The following is an 18,472-nucleotide window of genomic DNA, read 5'->3' as shown; positions in this document are numbered from 1 at the left end:
CCAATCATATCTACCATCTACATATTTACCATCTACATATTTCTTGACTCAGGCACCTCTTTTCTATTGCCACCATCATGTTATAGTTCAGGACCTTAAAATATCTCCTCTGGATAATTCTATAGTCTCTTAATTAGTCTTACTGCCTGAATCTTCCATCTCCTTTAAGTCTCTTCACTGTCTACATGTGTTCCACAAAATGTTGCCTTCATTTCCCCTCACTGGGAAAACTATGGTCAAATATGACCTTGTCGATTCTGTTCTCAAAACCTTTCAAACATGAAGAGGCAAGCTACTATAGTGTTTAAGTGGGCTTGAACACTGGCTCTAATTGTTGTGTGGCTTTGTGCAAGTTTCTTAAACTCTCTAGACTTCAGTTTTCTTACCTGCAAAGTGGGATTAATGATAATACCTTCCTTGTAGAATAATCTGAGGATTAAATAAATTAGCATTTATCTGATGTATTTAGAGTACTGCCTGACATATAGTAAGCACTGCACAAACATGTGATGACAATAATAATAACAGTAACAATAATACTCAGTGGCTCATCCTTCAGTTCTATATTATGGTTTGGCCCACATCCAATCTCTCAAACTCATTTGTTACTACTGTCTATATTAAACTCTGACTTTAGTACTTGGCAACTCTTTACCATACTCCTTGAAATGCTCCAAATCAATGCCTCCTTGCTTTACTAGAAGAGTTCTACATTCTTTGCCTGGTCTCTTTACTCAAGTGTTCTCTTTTCAGTGAAATGTTGCCTGAAACACTAGCAGAGACCAGCTGCCCTTTTACTAGGCACAGGTCTTTTAAAACATTTATTAAATTGAAAAATTCTTGTTTATAATAATTACTAAACCAAATAAAATAGTAATTTATAAGTAGTATTGAGCCATTTTATATTCTAGGCCCTGGGCTAAGTATGTTGTAGGTGATATAAGAGTTACTCCTTACAATATCTTTATGTTGAATGTTTTGTAATGATTCTTATTTTACAAAGCATGAAACTCACATGTAAAATAATTTGTTGAATTCACATCTAGTACAAGGCAGTGATGTGACTGGAATCCACCCTTGTCTCCAAAGCTCCATGCTCTTGACTATTATCCTGAACTGTGAAACTCCAAGGGTAAGATCAAGATTTATACATCTTCCTATGGTCATTATCTAGCACTGTGCCTGGAACATAAGCACAATAATAACAATATATACATACAGAGTATACATAGCTACTTAAACTACAATTCAGGATATAGAATACTAAGAACTCCTAGCCTATATTTCTTCTCCAAAATGTTTTTTTTTTACTTTTATTCTGATTACATCATGGAAAGTATCTTTAAAAGATAAAAGAAACTTCTACATAATGACTTCTGACTCAGGTCGCACATATGAACTACTAAAGGGTATAGATCAGGGGTGTCAAACTCATTTTTACTGGGGCCACATCAGCCTTGTGGTTGCCTTTAAAGGGCTGAATGTAATTTTAGGACTGTGTAAATATAACTACTCCTTAAGTAGGGGCAAGGAGCTGGCAGCAGAGACAAGGTGCTGAGATGTATAAAACAAGGTGGAGGGCTGGATTCAACCTTCAGGCCTGTGTTTGCCACCTGTGGTGTAGATGATATCTTGATGAAGAGTTATTTACCTTTTCATAGCCAGTTTAATACCTGCTAGGTTACCAATAAATGTTTGTTGAATAATAAGTAAATGAATTTCAGCTCTGGAAAAATGGAGTTGGGACATTTTTGCTGAGTCAGTTTATAATTATATATACTCTTGGATCAATGGCACAGACATTTGTAAACACTATATAATTCAAAAATATTTCACATTGGTTTTGGCATGCATTGAGGGTATATTTTTGTAGCTGATCTTATTTCTTAATTATGTCCTACACTTCAGAATGGTTAAAATTTAAATTTAACTGGTTAAAGTTAAATTTAACTTCAGAATGGTTAAAATTTTCTGGAATTTAAAACAGAAATCGACCATAGCAATACTGAATGAGGTAATGGAGGCATATTTAGAATTTAACCAAGTTTATATAAGAAAAAAATACATCTTGATTTATTCTTTAAATATTCATATATTCCTTTTTTGAAAAATTTTCACCAATGCTCTCCAAAACAATAAAGTAGGAATAAAATTTAAATGTTTATACTATTTTACAGTTATATCAATCAGAAGATTTTACTGCAAAACAATAGACAAGTCAAACTACACAGCTTAAACTATTTTGTATACTCTTACCTCAACAACAAGAAGTCCTCAGATAGGACTAGTTCTGCGTTCATCATTTTAGCAATTCATCAAGGGGCCATTAGTTTTTAATCACCCTGTTCTGCTTTTCTCAACCTATTGGCTAACTCTTTTCATCATCACAAGGTGGTTTACATAGGTATCTTCCACTTTTCAAAAGTTTATATTATGCCATCTTACTTTCAGGAAAGACTCATAGATTAGTACCTGTTTCCACTACATAAAAGAAAGCCAAAGATATTTTCACTTTTACAAAAAAAAAGCAAAAAGCAAAAATAAAGCTTACTGTTTGTTTTTCTGCCAGATGTTATAGAAGCAGAGTGCATCCAGCGCAGCGAGAGTGGCACCACCAAGCTCCTTCCCTGGGAACTACACTCAGCAGCTCAGCATCAAGACACCATAGCTTTGAACTGTGTCTGTGAGCTTCTGTGCTTTAACTCAGCTTATTTTGTGCAACCATTAATAAGATATACCCAAGGGTATCAGAAAAGCACAAAAGAGCTCCTAAGGGTGTTACACTTAGTATAAAACCAGACATAATAAAGTGTTTCAATAGTGATGAACGAAATACAAATGCATGAATTGAATATTGGGTCTGAGAACACTGAAAAAAATTCCATATAAATTAACGTCATTGTTCCTTAATCTCACACCTTTCAGCTTACAAAAGTTTTCACAGAAAGCCTCTGCTTTCAGATAGTAGGTAAAATCCATAGTTGTTCCAGGAATCACTGTCATGTGCGGCAACTTTCACAGATAGAAAAGTGAATAGAACTGTTTGGAATCTTATTTTAGAACTAAAAAAGTTCTAAGAAGGTCTCCAACAGATTCACATTACTTTTCATTTCTTAGAACTGGGTTTTAAGACATTTCCTAAAACAATCACCAGCAAAGAGATGGAATTACCTTGCTTGCTTTTGACTAGTCTAAGTTCATCCCCTTGGGATGAGGCCATCCTGATATAAAACACATGGCATAAGAGCACATCAACATGTGTATACTTGAGCAAAACTGGCCTACTGTAAGGAGGGAGAGAAGGAGAAATGCATTCCAAGTTGGCAACCAACAATATCTCTAATAACTTTGTGGCTTTCAGAAGTCCGTCTGAAAGTGTGTTCAACCAAAGCAAAGCATCTCCTTAGTCAATGCTAAAAGAATCAATTTCTCTAAGGGTAAAGGGTGTCATATGCTCTTCACACTAGATAAAGAAGATTTTTCAATTAATTTTAAAAGGAAGATTTGACATGAAAATATAAAAGTGTATTTTCTTGATTCATACAGTAAGCATATTGTTTGGGCTATCAAAGATTAATTTTACATAGCTTTTATTAGGTTTAATGGTATATATGTACTTTATAAATTCATACACAGTGTTACTCCATAGCAAATTAATTTGATATATGGAAAATGGCTTTAAATTTAAAACATTTATAATTCAAAATATTATATTTTCCATTTCATAGCAAAACCTCTTAGGTTCCATGTTAATAAAACTTAGTTTTTCTAGATATTTTTAAATTTCACAGTAGGTAATACCAGTATCTGTATTTTAGCTAAACATTTACAAATTAAGCATTATTTAGTCATGAGCTGCTTAATGACAGGGATATGTTCTGAGAAATGCATTTTTAGGCAATTTCATCATTGTGTGAATGTTACAGATTCTACTTATACAAACCTAGATGGTATAGCTTACTACTATAATTGAGTATGTTACACTTTTACATAACTGGCAGTGCAGTTGATTAGTTTATACCAGCATCACCACAAACATATGAGTAATGCTTTGCTCTACAATGTTATGACAGCTATGATATCACTAGGTAATAGGAACTTTTCAGTTCCATCATAATCTTACAGGACCACTGTCATATGTGCCCACCATCATTAATGGACTATGATTATGTGGTACATGACTGTGACTTATATTAAAATAAATACTTCTTTCAAATGCAATATACCATAATTCACAGTATGTTAGATCAAGTCCTCTCATTCTCTGACACATCTAAACCAATAAAAGTTTAAACTACTCTGCAAATGTGTTAACAAGTTCATGCCCTTTTCTCATTCTTTGGGTACATTAACATTAGGACATTATCTAGGTATTATTGTAATCCACCAGCCACTTGGCATTGCAAATACAAATAACCAAAATCAAAACCACTAAATCTGACCTCTTTTTTCGGACCATAAGATGTACCTTGGTTTTAGAGGAGGAAAAAGGGAAAAAATATTTGAAGCAAAAAATGTGGTAAAATATTTAATAACATAAATAACATATTTCACCAATGTAAATGTAAACAGAACTTGACAGCCGCATTAACAACAATTATTCCTCCCAAATTTGGGAGGAAAAGTGCTCCTTATAGTCTGAAAATACGGTAATATACATCAAATATAGACATTTGGTTACTTGATTTCATTATATCTTATGATTTCTCATCAGAGCTCATAAGGGTTAAAAATACCACTCACAGTTGAAAATTAATAAGTGACTATCAAGCTTTTCACTTAGATTTGTCACATATAGAATAATTTTATGTAACTCTTTCCATAAAATAAGATTGTACCTTCGCATGCATAATTGCCTTTCTGGGACTTTTGATTTTAAAACTAGCATTGAAGCTTAGTGTTTTAAAAATGTGTGTGTGTGTGTGTGTGTGCTCAGCACAAGTGTGTATGAGCTTGTGTTCTAAGAAGCAGAACAAATTTGATGTTGGAATGACTCTCCCACATTGAAATACAGAAAAAGAAAGCATAGGTAATTCCAACCAAAAGTCCAGGTATAGATAATGCTTCAGAAGAAAAATTTAAAAAGAAAATTTTAGTCTTTGAGTTGCAGATGGGTAAGAAATCTTGATAACATTCTTGCTCTTTCAGAGGGGGACAGACTTCTTTCTGTCTCTTTAGACTCCAGTCCCAACACCAACAAAATGACCACCCACTAATCACCTGGACTTGCTAGAAAGATAAGATTACAGTTATTCCTGTTCAAGTTATTTGGGAAATAAGCCAAGACTATGGGAGGTTTAAATGACCCTTTAAGCCTAAATTCTTGCTATTTTTAAAATAAACTTTGTCTAACTAAGAATTGCTTTAATACCTTTACAGCACAGACTGAAAAGAAATGGAAACTGGGGTCAACTATCAGTCCATAGACTGATTATAATGCTTCACAGATGCAACTTGGGACATTTTATATCTCCAAAATTTGTTCATGCTTGTAATCCAGCTAACCAAATTTTGACAAGTTAGGGTATGTTGCTAATTAATCTGTGTTTGCACATGTCCTTGTATTCATATAGATTCCAGCTAAGTATGTATGTTTTTATATACAATGATACAAACTACAACATTGCTCGCCTGTAAAATAAAAAATAATTATTAAAAATATATATAATTGGTTTTTGTACTTAAAATTTTTACTCTGATATCCTCTGTGATCTCTTAAGTGACAATTTAAAGTGAAGACAGCTTTTATGCCACCCATAATCCATTATAACACTGGGAATACTCATGTTTTAAGAAACTTCTTCAAATACAATATAATATGAAAAATAAAGTACACATTTTTATAAATTGTTGTTCAATTACAGTAGTCCCCATTTGTGCTTCATTTTACCTTCATTTCACAGTCACTTAATAAAATCCATCACTATTTATGAAAAAAAAAACTCGTATTTCACATGCATGAGTTTCACTAAAGATAGCTAAGGGGTTCAAAATATTCACAAATTTTGTCATGGAAAAAATCAGTATCTTCCATATATTTTACTTTGCACTACAAAGGGTTCGTTTTTCTTCTGTCAGATGTTTGTTTTGAGCTATTACTGGATACATGATGACTGCCATGATTTTGACAGTTATTATTCTTTTAAAAAAAGTAGACCAAAATAACTGAAAATGACAAAAGTTGACATGAATTCATGTAACAATTACAAGGAGAAATGTTTTCCAAAGTTGAGCAAGCCACACAATTATTGAAATATGAAATCTATATTAAAATATCCACTCATTGGTCTACTAGATCTTTGAAAGTAGATTCATTTGATGCATTTGAGTTACTATTCAACCACTTGTCAAAAAAGGGAAGTGTTGCCTTGGCCGGGTGGCTCAGCTGGTTGAAGCATCATCCCATGTACCAAAAGGTTGGATCCTTAGTCAGTAAACATACCTAGGTTGCAGGTACAATCTCTATCAGTGTGTTTACAGGAAGCAACCTACTGATGTTTCTCTCTCCCTCCCTCCCTCCCTCCCCCCACCTCTCCCCCCCCCACCTTCCCTTCCTCCCTCTAAAATCAACAAACATATTCTCAGGTGAGGATTTAAAATAAAAAAGGAAACTTTTTCTGTTTCTTCTAGACTATATAAAACAGTCAATACTATATATTAAACAACACTTTTTAAAATTTTTTTATGAAAATTAATCTCCAAATGAAGTCTTTTATAAAAGAGTTAACATGACAATAAAATGCAAGTATGGAAGCAATTATAAATCCTCTGTGATAATATGAGTATTTTCCAACAGATTTTAGCAGATGCATATCCCTATGCAGGTATTCAATAATTATAAAGCTATCACTAAATTGTCCATATAACACTGTAATTTATTTTTATTACAGGAAATATTACATCAGCCCTTACTAGAGACAAAAGAGAGAAAGTTGGGAATGGAATAAGTAATTTTTAAAAGTCACAATACTAAGAAAATTGTAAGACTCTACCCCATGCTTCTTATAATGATAAGTAGCCAGATTGTAGCTAAGAAAGATTTTTAAAAATGAATAGCAGAAACTGGAGCTTCAAGGTAGATGTTTCTACTGAATTCTAAAATGGGATTAACTCAACTAAAATGCTAAAATTCCGGGAAGGGGGTGGTGCTTGTGGTAAATATATTGTTTGCTGTTTCTTCTTAAAAGCATTAATACAGAGAATTATGTTGAACTACTGATACTCTCACAAATGCAAAGTAATCTTCTTTATGAATTTTGATGTAGCTTTCTTTATTGTACATGGTTGACTGTGAACATTTGTGACTTGTTTTGTTATTGCTCTTCTCTAGGAGGTAGTAGATTTTTAGCCACAAAGTAAAAGTTCTGCATCAAAACATGATACTGGTATGTAAAGACAGTCATATGTAAGAAATATAAATAAATTCCTAAACTTAAAATTAGTGAATTCTAAATAGCACTTTTATGCTTGTCAAGCCTAGAGTAAATTACTAAATATATCCATCAACTGAGAAAAGATATAGGAACAAAGGGAATAAATTACTGGATGAAAATAAACTATGGCTAAAGTATAAAATAAATATAAAACAGCAGATCTTGCCCTGGCTGGCGAAGCTCAGTGGATTGAGCGCGGGCTGGGAACCAAAGTGTCCCAGGTTCGATTCCCAGCCAGGGTACATTCCTGGGTTGCAGGCCATAACCCCCAGCAAGGGCACATTGATGTTTCTCTCTCTCTCTCTCTCTCTCTCTATCTCCCTCCCTTCCCTCTCTAAAAATAAATAAATAAAATATTTACAAAAACAAAAATCTGACATTCATAAAAAAAATTAAAAAAAACAGCAGATCTTTTACATTAAGGCAGCATCAGTAGGAGTTATTTTTAAAAGGCGAAAATATGTTCAATTCCACTTAACATTACCCTTCACATTGATGCTTTTCAAAGTAAAACATTTATTTTACTTAGAAAAACCTCAAGAATATTACTTGCAAATTACTCATACTATTAATTAGTCAATCATTTCATATTTTTCTAGCAGTCTTGAATTAAAAATAAAATATCTTGAAAGTTAAAAACATTTCAACATGTCACTAACTCTAAATAACCAGTAAGTTCAGAGTAACATTTACTAATATTTACATAATAATACTTATCTGCCAGGCACCACATCATTTAAATGCATGACTTATTTAATATTCTCAAAGTACTAGTACTACCCCAGGCTAAATAACTTGCTTATGTAGCCAATACTAAGTGGAATACTCAGGCAGTCTACTTGGGAGACTGTACATTTAACCACTAATGTATCTCATCTCTAAAAGGATAATTTATCCAGGGTCTGCAATGCTTTTGCAAGCCATTGTTTTGAAGCAGTCATGGTTGCCAAATGTGAAAACTTTTTCCTCATTATGAAGTGAATGTGTGAGTTTCAAGAACTACAAAGGAAACTGAATATAACAAATATGTCAAAAATTGCACAATATAAATGTTAAGAGCAGAGGTGGTGGCACTTAAATATCTTTAGCTGTAATTTCACCCTGAGATTCTTCTCAGTCTAAACAAACACATAAAAAAGCCAATAGTAATTTTAATATCCAAAGTCATGTCATTTAAATTATGTACATATAACAAAAATATAGTATCATTCCCCATAAATTATGTCCAAAGTTAATTGTCTCATACCTTGTTCCAAAACATTAAATATAATTTATTCTAAAATAATTAACTGATCAAATAATTTAACCAATTTTATTACTGGTCAACGAAATTCACATAACTTAAATTTCTATGGAAGAAAGTTAATCTTTATTGGAGAAAATGTGGCATAATTTTTTTTTTACATTTCCAAATAAAAAGCATAGAGGTTTAACTGTATGATACCAGCCTGATGTCAATCACAAGAAAGCATGACTCAATAAATGTAGCTCTACTTTCCTTTGAAGGCATCTTTGAAAGGAGCAATAGGAGGGAGAGCAATGTATATCTTCTCCAGAACTGAAATTCAAAGACCTTATTCAGCCCTTCTTTCACATGGGAAGAATTAGAAAACTTTTTCCCTTTTATTTTCTATTGTGAGATCCTAAATGGGCCGATAAGTCCAGGATATGTAGGTCCCCATGTGATATTAGATGCAGTAGCAGCCATAGTATAAGGAATGTAGGACACAATGATCTATGTAGCTGACTTTTGTGAACTCTAGTGGTGGTAAACATAAGAAAAAGAAAAGAAAAAAAGAAAAACCTTTAGTACTTCAGCTACATCTCAAAATCACTCAACTGTGTCTCTTGCATTAATGAGATCACAAAACAGAACTGATTTAGAATTAAATGCTTTGGTGAAGAAGGTTTATTGTTATAAACTAAACAGCCGTAGTTTATGAAAACTAATTGGATGTGACAATAAATGGTATTTTTGATGTTTCATCAGTCTGGATTAAAAGAAGCTTACATTAGAAAGTGAATTCCCTGTCCTGGCCAGGTGGCTCAGTTGGTGCGTCATCCCATGCATCAAAAAGGTTGCAGGTTCAGGTTCAATTCCTGATCAGGGCACACACCTAGTTTTCATGTTTGGTCCCTGGTCAGAGGTACAGGAGGCAACTGGAGGCAACTGATCAGTGTTTCTCTCTCTCTCTCATATCAATAAACATATCTTCAATGAGGGTTTTTTAAAAAGGGGAGACTCCCCTGAATTTAATTGAATGACTTTTTAAAATGGTTATAAAGACATTTAAATAGTGTAGGAAAACAATCTACTTTATCTAATATGCCTTCAAATCCAAGTCACTCAACTTATTTTAAAATTAAAATTTAAAATTATGAAACATTCCAATGTAAAAGTAGCCAAACAAGTAAATAAAACTTGAGTAAACAGACCCTAGCCAGGTAGCTCAGTTGCTTACAGTGTCATCCCAATAAGCCAAGGTTTTGGGTTTGGTCCCCAATCAGGCACCTATAAGAATCAACCAATGAATGTATAAATAAGTGGAACAACAAATTGATGTTTCTCTCTCTCTCTCTCAAATCAATCAATAAACAATTTTTGGAAAAACTGAGTAAACAATGCAATTATATCTGGTGTTCATTTTATCAATGTTCTTGTTATTCAAATGTGTTTTTCTTTGCGAAACCTGCCTAAGTTTAACTGATTTTGCATGTAGTTTCTATGTAATACCCCATGTTTGAATAAATACTTAAAAATAAATTATCTCATTAATATTTAAAAGTACAACTGCTAGACAAACCATGTTTAAGTTTTCTAGCTATACTAGTTTATTATCTCTCTAGAAATAAGTCTACCAAGCCAAAAGTTTATATAGATTTTTTCGGCAAGTGAAGTTTGTAGTGAAACCCAAGACACCCAGGCGCTACATCAAAGGTGCTGAAAATTTTGTTTTGTTTACAATGGTAAATAAACTAAACACTTATTATTTGACAAGGGAAAGGATGATTTCAACAACAATTAGTATATATGAATCATCTTACTTAGAATATAAAGGAGGATTATATTTTTCACAAAAGCTAAAAGATTTTATTTATTTATTTACTTCCTTACTTATTGGTCAGTAGTGATTCAGGAGGTGAATCAGCCTCCTGTGGCGGGTCTGTGAACATTATTATCAACATCAAGCATCAATGACCCAATGAAGCCTGGAATTTCAGGTTAATGTAGAATGAAAAGAACTTCCCTCCTAAAATATCACTTCAAATGCATATATTCCAAGGCGTTCTACAGGCAATAGTCTTCCAAATAAAATATAATACAGAAGTTGAATGATCAGAGGCTACCTTGGACAGAATCATGGCAAGATTTAAATAACTAGCCTAGGTTTCCCTCTTACATAGGAACCCATGGCATATGGTCACTTTGGCCTCCTCATAAACACCCACAATGATGGAATCTTATGAATTTATTATTCATAAGATTTTGGGAAAGCTTTGTTATAAACCTCATATTCCTGAAGATAAAAATGCTTCACCCTTTAAAAATTACGATAGAATCATCTTAGTTTTGTCCTGTAGAGTATCACAGGATAGTCAGAGTTCCTTTTCTTACTGGATAGTTTTTCAATAGTTAATAATAGCTTTCATATCCTCACTTTTACAAGTTAAATATTTCCAATGGATTTGATAGAAATTATCTATAATACCACATAATCTCCCTTTATTTTTTGTATACATTCTTGTTGCTAGAGTTATATTTTGCCAAGGTCCATCTCAAAAGGTAGTGCTCAGAATAAATACAACATTAAAATGTGGTCATCATTGCAAAGTACAATAGGACAATCACCTCCCCCAGGATACCATCATTTGTCAAATTTAATAATGCATTAACTTTGCAGCCACTTTCTACTACAAATACCAAGCTTGTTACCAATAAAACCATAGTCTTTAATTGTGTAGTAAATTTCTTGGCTCAAACCAGAATTTTACATTTATATCCACTACTATGAGATAGTATTATGACAGCAAATATGTTAACGTGACTCCCTATATTTGAGTCTCCAGTATGTCATCTTGAAAAATACTACTCTATTTGTCTTCCTACCTAACTCATATTCTTTGGTTCCACACACTATTGAGCAATGATGACCTTCAAGGCTGTTTACATTAGTCTTTCTCAAGTCATCAGTTGTTAATACTCAAGAATCCCCAATGAAAACAGTTTCTTCTATGACAATTAAGGAATTTTGCCTGAGACATCGTTTTCACTTGTTTACTTTAAAAACTGGTTTTATATAGAAGAACATCTCTATAGGAATTTCTTGAAGTCAGATTAAGTGGTTGTTCAAAATGTAGGCAATGATATGTTCGATTCCACCTTTTCAGCAGGGCAAACAATGCAAAACCTCCAACAAACCTTTACCTTGATAAAAATATGCACATAAATACCACACATGGAATGTGCATGTGAGCTATAAACATATGCAATCCTGTGTGGAAAACAAAGGTACAATACTTTATTTTAGTTAAAATTGTCCTCTTTACAAGAAACTTTCACCTCACTCTTCCCTCTTTCAAAAGCATAATTTTCTTTCAAGCAAAGACAAAATTAGTGCGAGTTCTGCAAGATCCCAGTCTCCCTAAGCCCCATCACAGACTTCAATTCAAAGGAAGCTCATCTGTGTGGCAAGCCAAGCTTCCATCTAACTCCCTCAGAAACATGATGACCCCCTTCCCCCAATCCTAAACCAGAAGACAGTTCGACAGAGGACTCTCACTCAAAGAGGACAATGTCTGGGTAGGTAGAGTACATTCGGGTAACCATCTTTCCTCCCAGCGCCCCAACATTAGAACCCCTTCCTAGCGCCTCGCCTTCCTTGAGAGTCTGTTCCTGTGGCCAGCTCGGGGTGAGCGCCCGGGTTAGTCAGTGCGCACGTGACGCGCGCGGTGCCCACATGACAAGACCGTGGGCGGGGGAGGGGGGACAGAGGAGTGAAGCAGAGAAAAAGTTAAGGAAGATCGGTCAAAGCGCCCAAAGCAATGGGTCCCTTCCCTTCTTCATCAAGTAGTGGCTCAGGGATCATTAGAGGACCGCTGAGGAGCAAGGCATCCACGGTCCAGCTTCCCAAATGGGGTGGGGTAGGGGGAGGGCGTAGTTCTCCTCTCTCCCAGCCACCTTCTCCTTTCCGTTCTGCTGGTGATGCCGCTGCACCCTCAAGTTGCTCCTTCCTTCCTTTTCTCCCTCCGTCTTTTTTCCTACTTTCCTTCTTTCTTTCCTTCCTTCTTTTCTTCCTCCCTCCCTCCCTTTTCTGAAAGCTCTTTATCCACTGCGGACGATGCCACTGACGCACATTCAATTTGCCCCGGGAGCTTGCCCGCACCTCTGAGGTCAGACAAGGCCAAGCACCTTCCACAGGGGAAGGTAAACTGCGCAAACAAAGTTGCACGCCACACCGAAACCCGCCCTCCCTTTCACTAAGCCCCCCATTCACAACCTCCGTAAAGCTCACTTGCTCCGTCACTACTCTCTGGATCTCATCCCACCACAGTACAACACACCCCCTTCCACAGCGACCCCCCCCCCCCTTCCATTGCCCCGCGCTTGGAGCGATCCAGCCGCCGGGCAAAGCCCTGCTGCGCTCACCTTGCTTGACACACTTGAGCCGGAGGGGGTCCTTGCAGTGTTTGATCACGGCCAGCACGTCCCTGATGGTGAGCCCCGCCACGGGGGTCTCATTCACCTCCAGCAGCAGCTCCTCCGACACCAACTTGCTGCCGCTCTCATAGGCCACCTTGCCGGGCTTCACTTCCCCCAGGTAGGGGAACTGTCCATTCTCGGCGCCCCCCTTCAGTTCAAAGCCCAGCTGGCCCTCCGGGTTCCTGCCAATGACACTCTCATGGACTTTGCTAGTCCAGTGGCTTTTCTTTTTCAAGCTTTTGGACATGGCAGTGGGGCGAGTCGCCTCAGCTCCTGAGGGGTTCTTCTGGGGTAGGGGTGTTGGCGGTGAGAGAATAAGGATGGAGGAGCCAGGGGTCCAAAAGGTGACAAGCGCAGACTTTGCTTTCCTCCCCTCTCTGTTCGGTGCTTTCCCTCTTCTTTGGATGGAGTGTGGACGAGGAAGGGGAAGGATGAGAGGGATGGCTGGGCAGAGGTAGGAAAGCTTGGGTGAGGTTGTGCTGTCCCTTGAATGACACTCAAGGCTGTGGCCCCGCAGCAGAGGAGAGCTGTGGTGGTGGCGGCGGCGGCAGCCTCAGCGAGCAATAGCGGAGCTGGTGAGCGGGTGGGGTGGGGGTGGGGAAGGAGGGTAGAGATGCCGGGGGCCACTCCTGCGCGGTGCGACTGGGAGCGCGCGCGCGCCTGGGTGTGTGGTGTTAGCTGATGTCCATGGCAGCTGCAGTGGCAGCGGCGGATCCTGTGTGTGTACTAGTTGTACAGTATTGGCAGGAGGGGTGGAGGGAGAACAGAGGCGGAGGGAGCCGACTGAGGGAGGAGGGGTGCGCGCGCTCGAGGTTGGGGGCCGCTTAGCCGCTGTCTCCGCTCCCCCCCTCCGCAGCTTGACCCGGTAGTGAAGGCTGAGAGAGAGGCAGGCTGGGTCCGCCTGGCAGACTGAGAGAGGAGGCGGGAGCGGGAGAGGAGGGGAGGCAAGGCCCGGCGTGGGGAGGCCAGCAGGCGAAGCTGAGAGCCGATTGCGGACCTTTCTTCAGTATCACAGCGGCTGAGAGGTGAGCTAGGCTGCAGCGCCGAGAGGACTACGTGAAGCCCAGGCGCGGGCTTGGCGGGAGGAAAACGGCGAGACTTGGATTTGAGCGCGACCCGTTGCTGGCGCTACAGCTGGTGCGCCGCCCGCCCCCTGGCGCGGGATCCTGCAGTGAGAGCTGTCTGCGGGCTAGCGGTGGAACTGCCGGAGAGGCCTGGGCACTGGGAGCCAGGGGAGGCAGGCGTAGGAGGCTGCAGTTTGAAGGCACTTAGTCTTTTCATATTTTCAGTCAGACTCGTGGCAGAGTTCTCAAAATTCCCCCTCAGAGGATCGGAAAGTTAGAGAACTGCAGGCCGGGTACCCTGACGCCGGAGGGCGTAGCAGCATCCCTTTCCGGGGGACTGGCCCAGCTCGAGCTTTGCGCTGGGGCGAGGACTGAAGGCAGGGCGGAGTTGGGGGAAAGAAAGGAGCTGCAGGATAGTGGGGGGGGGGGGGAGAGGGGGGAGGACCAGGGGGGTTGCGGCGCGGTGCAGGGAGCAGCCTCCCCAGGGAAATTGAGTGTAGCCCGGGAATTGCGTGGTGCCGGCAGGGGTACGCCTGGATCCGGGGAAGCCCTCAGACTTGGGCTTGTAGCTTGGGAAGAAACCTTAAGATCACCTGGCCCGAGAACCTCCTGCTACAGAGAAGGAAAAGAAGGCTCCGAGGGAAATCTAGCTGCCAAATCGGGGCTGGAACTCGGTTCGCTGTCCCACCACCGGGCTCCTTTCCCTTCACCAAGTTTTCAGCCTGGAAGAGAGGTGAGGACAAGGGGCGCAAGGATGCAAGAGGGCTGCTGACTTTGACTCAACCGCGAGTTTCCTGTGAGGTGTTATGCGAGGTTTTAGACATTCTTGTAATTGGTAAATGAATTTCACTTGTTCTACTTTCAAATGATACATTTAAGACAAAAAAAATGTCGCACACCTACTCACATCTTTAAAACAAAGCATGAAAAGTACTTTTTCGGTTAGGAATCTTGACGTCTGATAGGAAGATAGTGTGGGAGGCAAGTGGTACAGAAAGGCCAAATTAGAATGCAGGCTCTGTTTCTCACCAAGAACTTGATCTTAAGTATATTGCTTGACCTTTCTGAGCCTCAGTTTCCTGATTTGTTTAATAGGGTTAGAAGTACTAATCTGATAGGCAAGTGATGAGGATGAAATCAGGTTAATGCATGCAAAGTGCTTGCCTGACTCACGTGGGTAGCACTTAAAATGTTAATTTCCTTCCTTTCCCCTCTCAAATATAACTCATTATTTGGGGAAAAGTGGGATTAAATTTAGTCAGAGCTGGAAAAGATCTGAAACAAAGATGATTTGTTTAACCGTGTCTTTTTTCACTTGAGAAAACAGATCCCCAGTGAGTTGGCTGCGACTGATGGGGATTATTCACTAAGCCAGGGGAAGTGCCAGGATCTGAAAACAGAGTGGCAGGTAATGCCCAGGAATACACAAGACTTTTTCTAGCATAGCCCAGCCTGACCCAAGGAAGTTGACTTTTAGCATTATGAGACACAATCCTAAGTGGAAGTTAGTAATGAGAACTAAATAAGCATTTTTAAACACTAATTACAGACTAACACGTGTGGCTGATGCTAATAGTTAATCAATTTCTAACTATGTGCTTGCTGTTGTCTTATAGGCTTTACATGTTAATTTCTCCTGATATCTTAATAAGGTAGATAGTGTTATCATTCCATTTGACAGATGAGAAAATTGAGAAGGCTGCAAATTTAGTTAATGGCAAAGCAAATAATCAGACCCAAGTTTTTTGATTCCAGACCTGGTCTCAGCCACTGCATTGTTTCTCTCCCCATGCACTTACAATGTGACACACCAGCAATTAGTATATAGTGTCCCCAAAGGTTTCGTCTCAATTTTATTGTAGGGGTAATTAGGATAAACAAAAACAAAAGGCTCAGGAGTTAGGAATAAAAGCATTTTACCCTCAAGAACCCAGGAGAGTCGTGGAACTGTATTATCAGTTAACTGAATGCTTCTCAGCTCCTAATTCATTTTATTTGTCCTGAATTGTGTTATTAGAACTAGAACCTATAAATATTTCTTTGTTGTTAGTTGGTATAATAGTATTAGGCCTACTCAGTAGAAGGTGCTAGAGGGACACTACATAAAAAGGGGACTTCTCTTCTTTGTTCTAGTGCTTTTCTTCTTGCTTCCGTGGTGTGGTGGTTAGTGTGTGCTTTCTGGCTATTAGTGTGCAAGAAACCAGTGTTTCACATCCTCCAGTAAGTTTGAACAGTTCCCTAGTGTTTGTCTTACCAGTAAGCCTTGCTGGCATCCCAATGGGTAGCTTCCTAGCAAGTTTCACTGGCACCTGAGCTGGCCAGCCCAGTCTGTAACACCCCAACAAATTTCTTGGCCATCAAGTGGGACATAGGCACATTATCTCCAATAAGGTCTGTCTCTCATTCTAGGCTGCAGGATAGGGATGGGAGTGGGGGTGTGATTCTTCTAAGTTACTTGTTCATTGAATACTATCCTACCACCCTGGAGTTCATGGCTGCTCCTTAAATTGGCTATTCCTATATGCTTCAGTGATCTCTTCTTTTAGTAGTTACTCTCCTTTTAGTAGGTAATAATAATTTTTTATATTAAATGTCCTTTGTTCCAATTATGGTGTGATTTCTGATTCCTGACTGAACCTTGACTGATACAAGGCTAAACAGTAGAACACTATCATGGGAGTCAGAAGTTGGCATCCTATCTTTAGCTGTGCAACATTAACTAAGTCACTTAAACTCCCAGAGCTTGTTGCCTCATTTGTAAAAAGGAAGTGGCAATATATATGACAAAGTTTTATAAGGATCGTGTAAATTTTAAAAAGATTTTATTTATATATTTACTTATTTATGTTTATTTTAGAGAGAGGGGATGAGAAGGAAAAAGAGAGGGGGGGAAATATTGATGTGAAAGAGAAACAGCACCCTGGCTGGCGTAGCTCAGTGGATTGAGCGCGGGCTGCGAACCAAAGTGTCGCAGGTTCGATTCCCAGCCAGGGTACATGCCTGGGTTGCAGGCTGAGGCCCCCAGCAACCACACATTGATGTTTCTCTCTCTCTTTCTCCCTCCCTTCCCTCTCTAAAAATAAATAAATAAAGTCTTTTAAAAAATTTTTAAAAACTTATAAAAAAAAGAGAGAAACAGCGATCTACTCCCTCTCATATGTGCTCCAACTGGGGACCAAACCCAGAACCCAGGCATGTGATCTGATCAGGAATTGAACCAGCAGCCTTTTGCTTTGTGGGATGACACACAACTAATTGAGTCACACTGGTCAGGGCCACATAAAATTTGGAAACATTTAAATGCACTTAAATGTGAATGCACTTTAAAACTGTAAAGTGCTATCACAATTAATGATGTTAATTATCAGTATAGGAACAGAGAGTAATAAAGAAGGAGACATTTTAAGAAAAAAATTGCATGCATTCTGGGTACTTATATTATTTCCTGGGGGTAAAAACAGCATTTTCACTAAGATTTGTTGTCATCAAATAAATATATTATTGCTTGGTTGGTTTGTTGTCTTTGACTAGCTTTTCAGAGATAAAAACAAACAGTTTGTATTCTGAAGTAGTTCAAGTTTCCAGCTATATGAAAAATACAACTAAAATTACAAACATTTTTCAAGTGTTAGATTTAGACTAATTCAGTTGTTTGCTATTCTGGCATCCTTCATATTTACGATATTTTTATTTTGTCTCCTTTATGCTTTCTGGGTTTGATGCTTGTGTCAAGAAAGAATTATTTCATTGCTGAGCACTCTATGTGCAGAACATGGCACTGGATATTGCACGCTATTCCAAAAGAAAAATACTTTAAGAATCATAAAAGCCCAAAAAAGAAAAGCATGAGTGCCTTCAATCTTTAGAAAAGTTCTATGAGGTGGATACTTGTGGGACATCCCACCTCTTGAATCCCTTAGATTTTGTCTGGGTGCCCTACCCCCAGCTTCTGTGTTCTTTTATTTCTCATAGGCCATCCCCTGAGACTCTCCTTGATTGCCCAAAGGCTCCTGGACTCACTTAGCCTTCAGGCACCCAGAGCCAGAGAGAACCACCTGGGAGTTAACTTTCTTCCCAGTGAACCTTTCCTAAGAACTGCCCTACAGAATATAAAAGCCCAGTCCTATTGCCTCTAGAATGCTCAGTGCTTCCTGGCAGGATCAAGCTGTTGTCAGGATTTTGCCTGAACTCCCTTCCTTTTCTCTCTTGCTTAATCTGGTAACATATGCATTTTTTTGCAGACATATTTCCTAATAAATCACACACAATGCTCA

The 18,472-nt window shown here is 38.5% G+C and overlaps 1 protein-coding gene and 1 long non-coding RNA gene across 4 annotated transcripts in view; one reads left to right on the top strand and one right to left on the bottom strand.

Moving 5' to 3' along the window:
• MAGI2 (membrane associated guanylate kinase, WW and PDZ domain containing 2) overlaps positions 1–13,939 on the bottom strand; it is a 1,408,091-nt gene extending 1,394,152 nt beyond the window's left edge. For 2 of the 3 annotated variants that reach the window (XM_028525694.2, XM_028525695.2), the window contains exon 1: positions 13,081–13,938. In XM_028525694.2, coding sequence (XP_028381495.1) covers positions 13,081–13,381 — 301 coding nt within the window. In that variant the 5' untranslated portion in view covers positions 13,382–13,938. Of the gene's footprint in view, positions 1–13,080 lie in introns of all 3 variants that reach the window. The other variant, XM_036010705.1, reaches the window with a different exon arrangement.
• A 697-nt stretch (positions 13,940–14,636) lies between these two features.
• On the top strand, positions 14,637–18,470 carry LOC118497089. The gene is made up of 3 exons (XR_004899640.1): positions 14,637–14,931; positions 15,526–15,606; positions 18,171–18,470. It is a non-coding gene; the product is annotated as an uncharacterized LOC118497089 (long non-coding RNA).
• Positions 18,471–18,472: the final 2 nt, after the last annotated feature.

Source organism: Phyllostomus discolor, chromosome 10 (genome assembly GCF_004126475.2).
Source record: "Phyllostomus discolor isolate MPI-MPIP mPhyDis1 chromosome 10, mPhyDis1.pri.v3, whole genome shotgun sequence".
In the NCBI taxonomy this organism is placed as follows: Eukaryota; Metazoa; Chordata; class Mammalia; order Chiroptera; family Phyllostomidae; genus Phyllostomus; species Phyllostomus discolor.
This window is presented reverse-complemented; position numbering and strand designations above follow the sequence as displayed.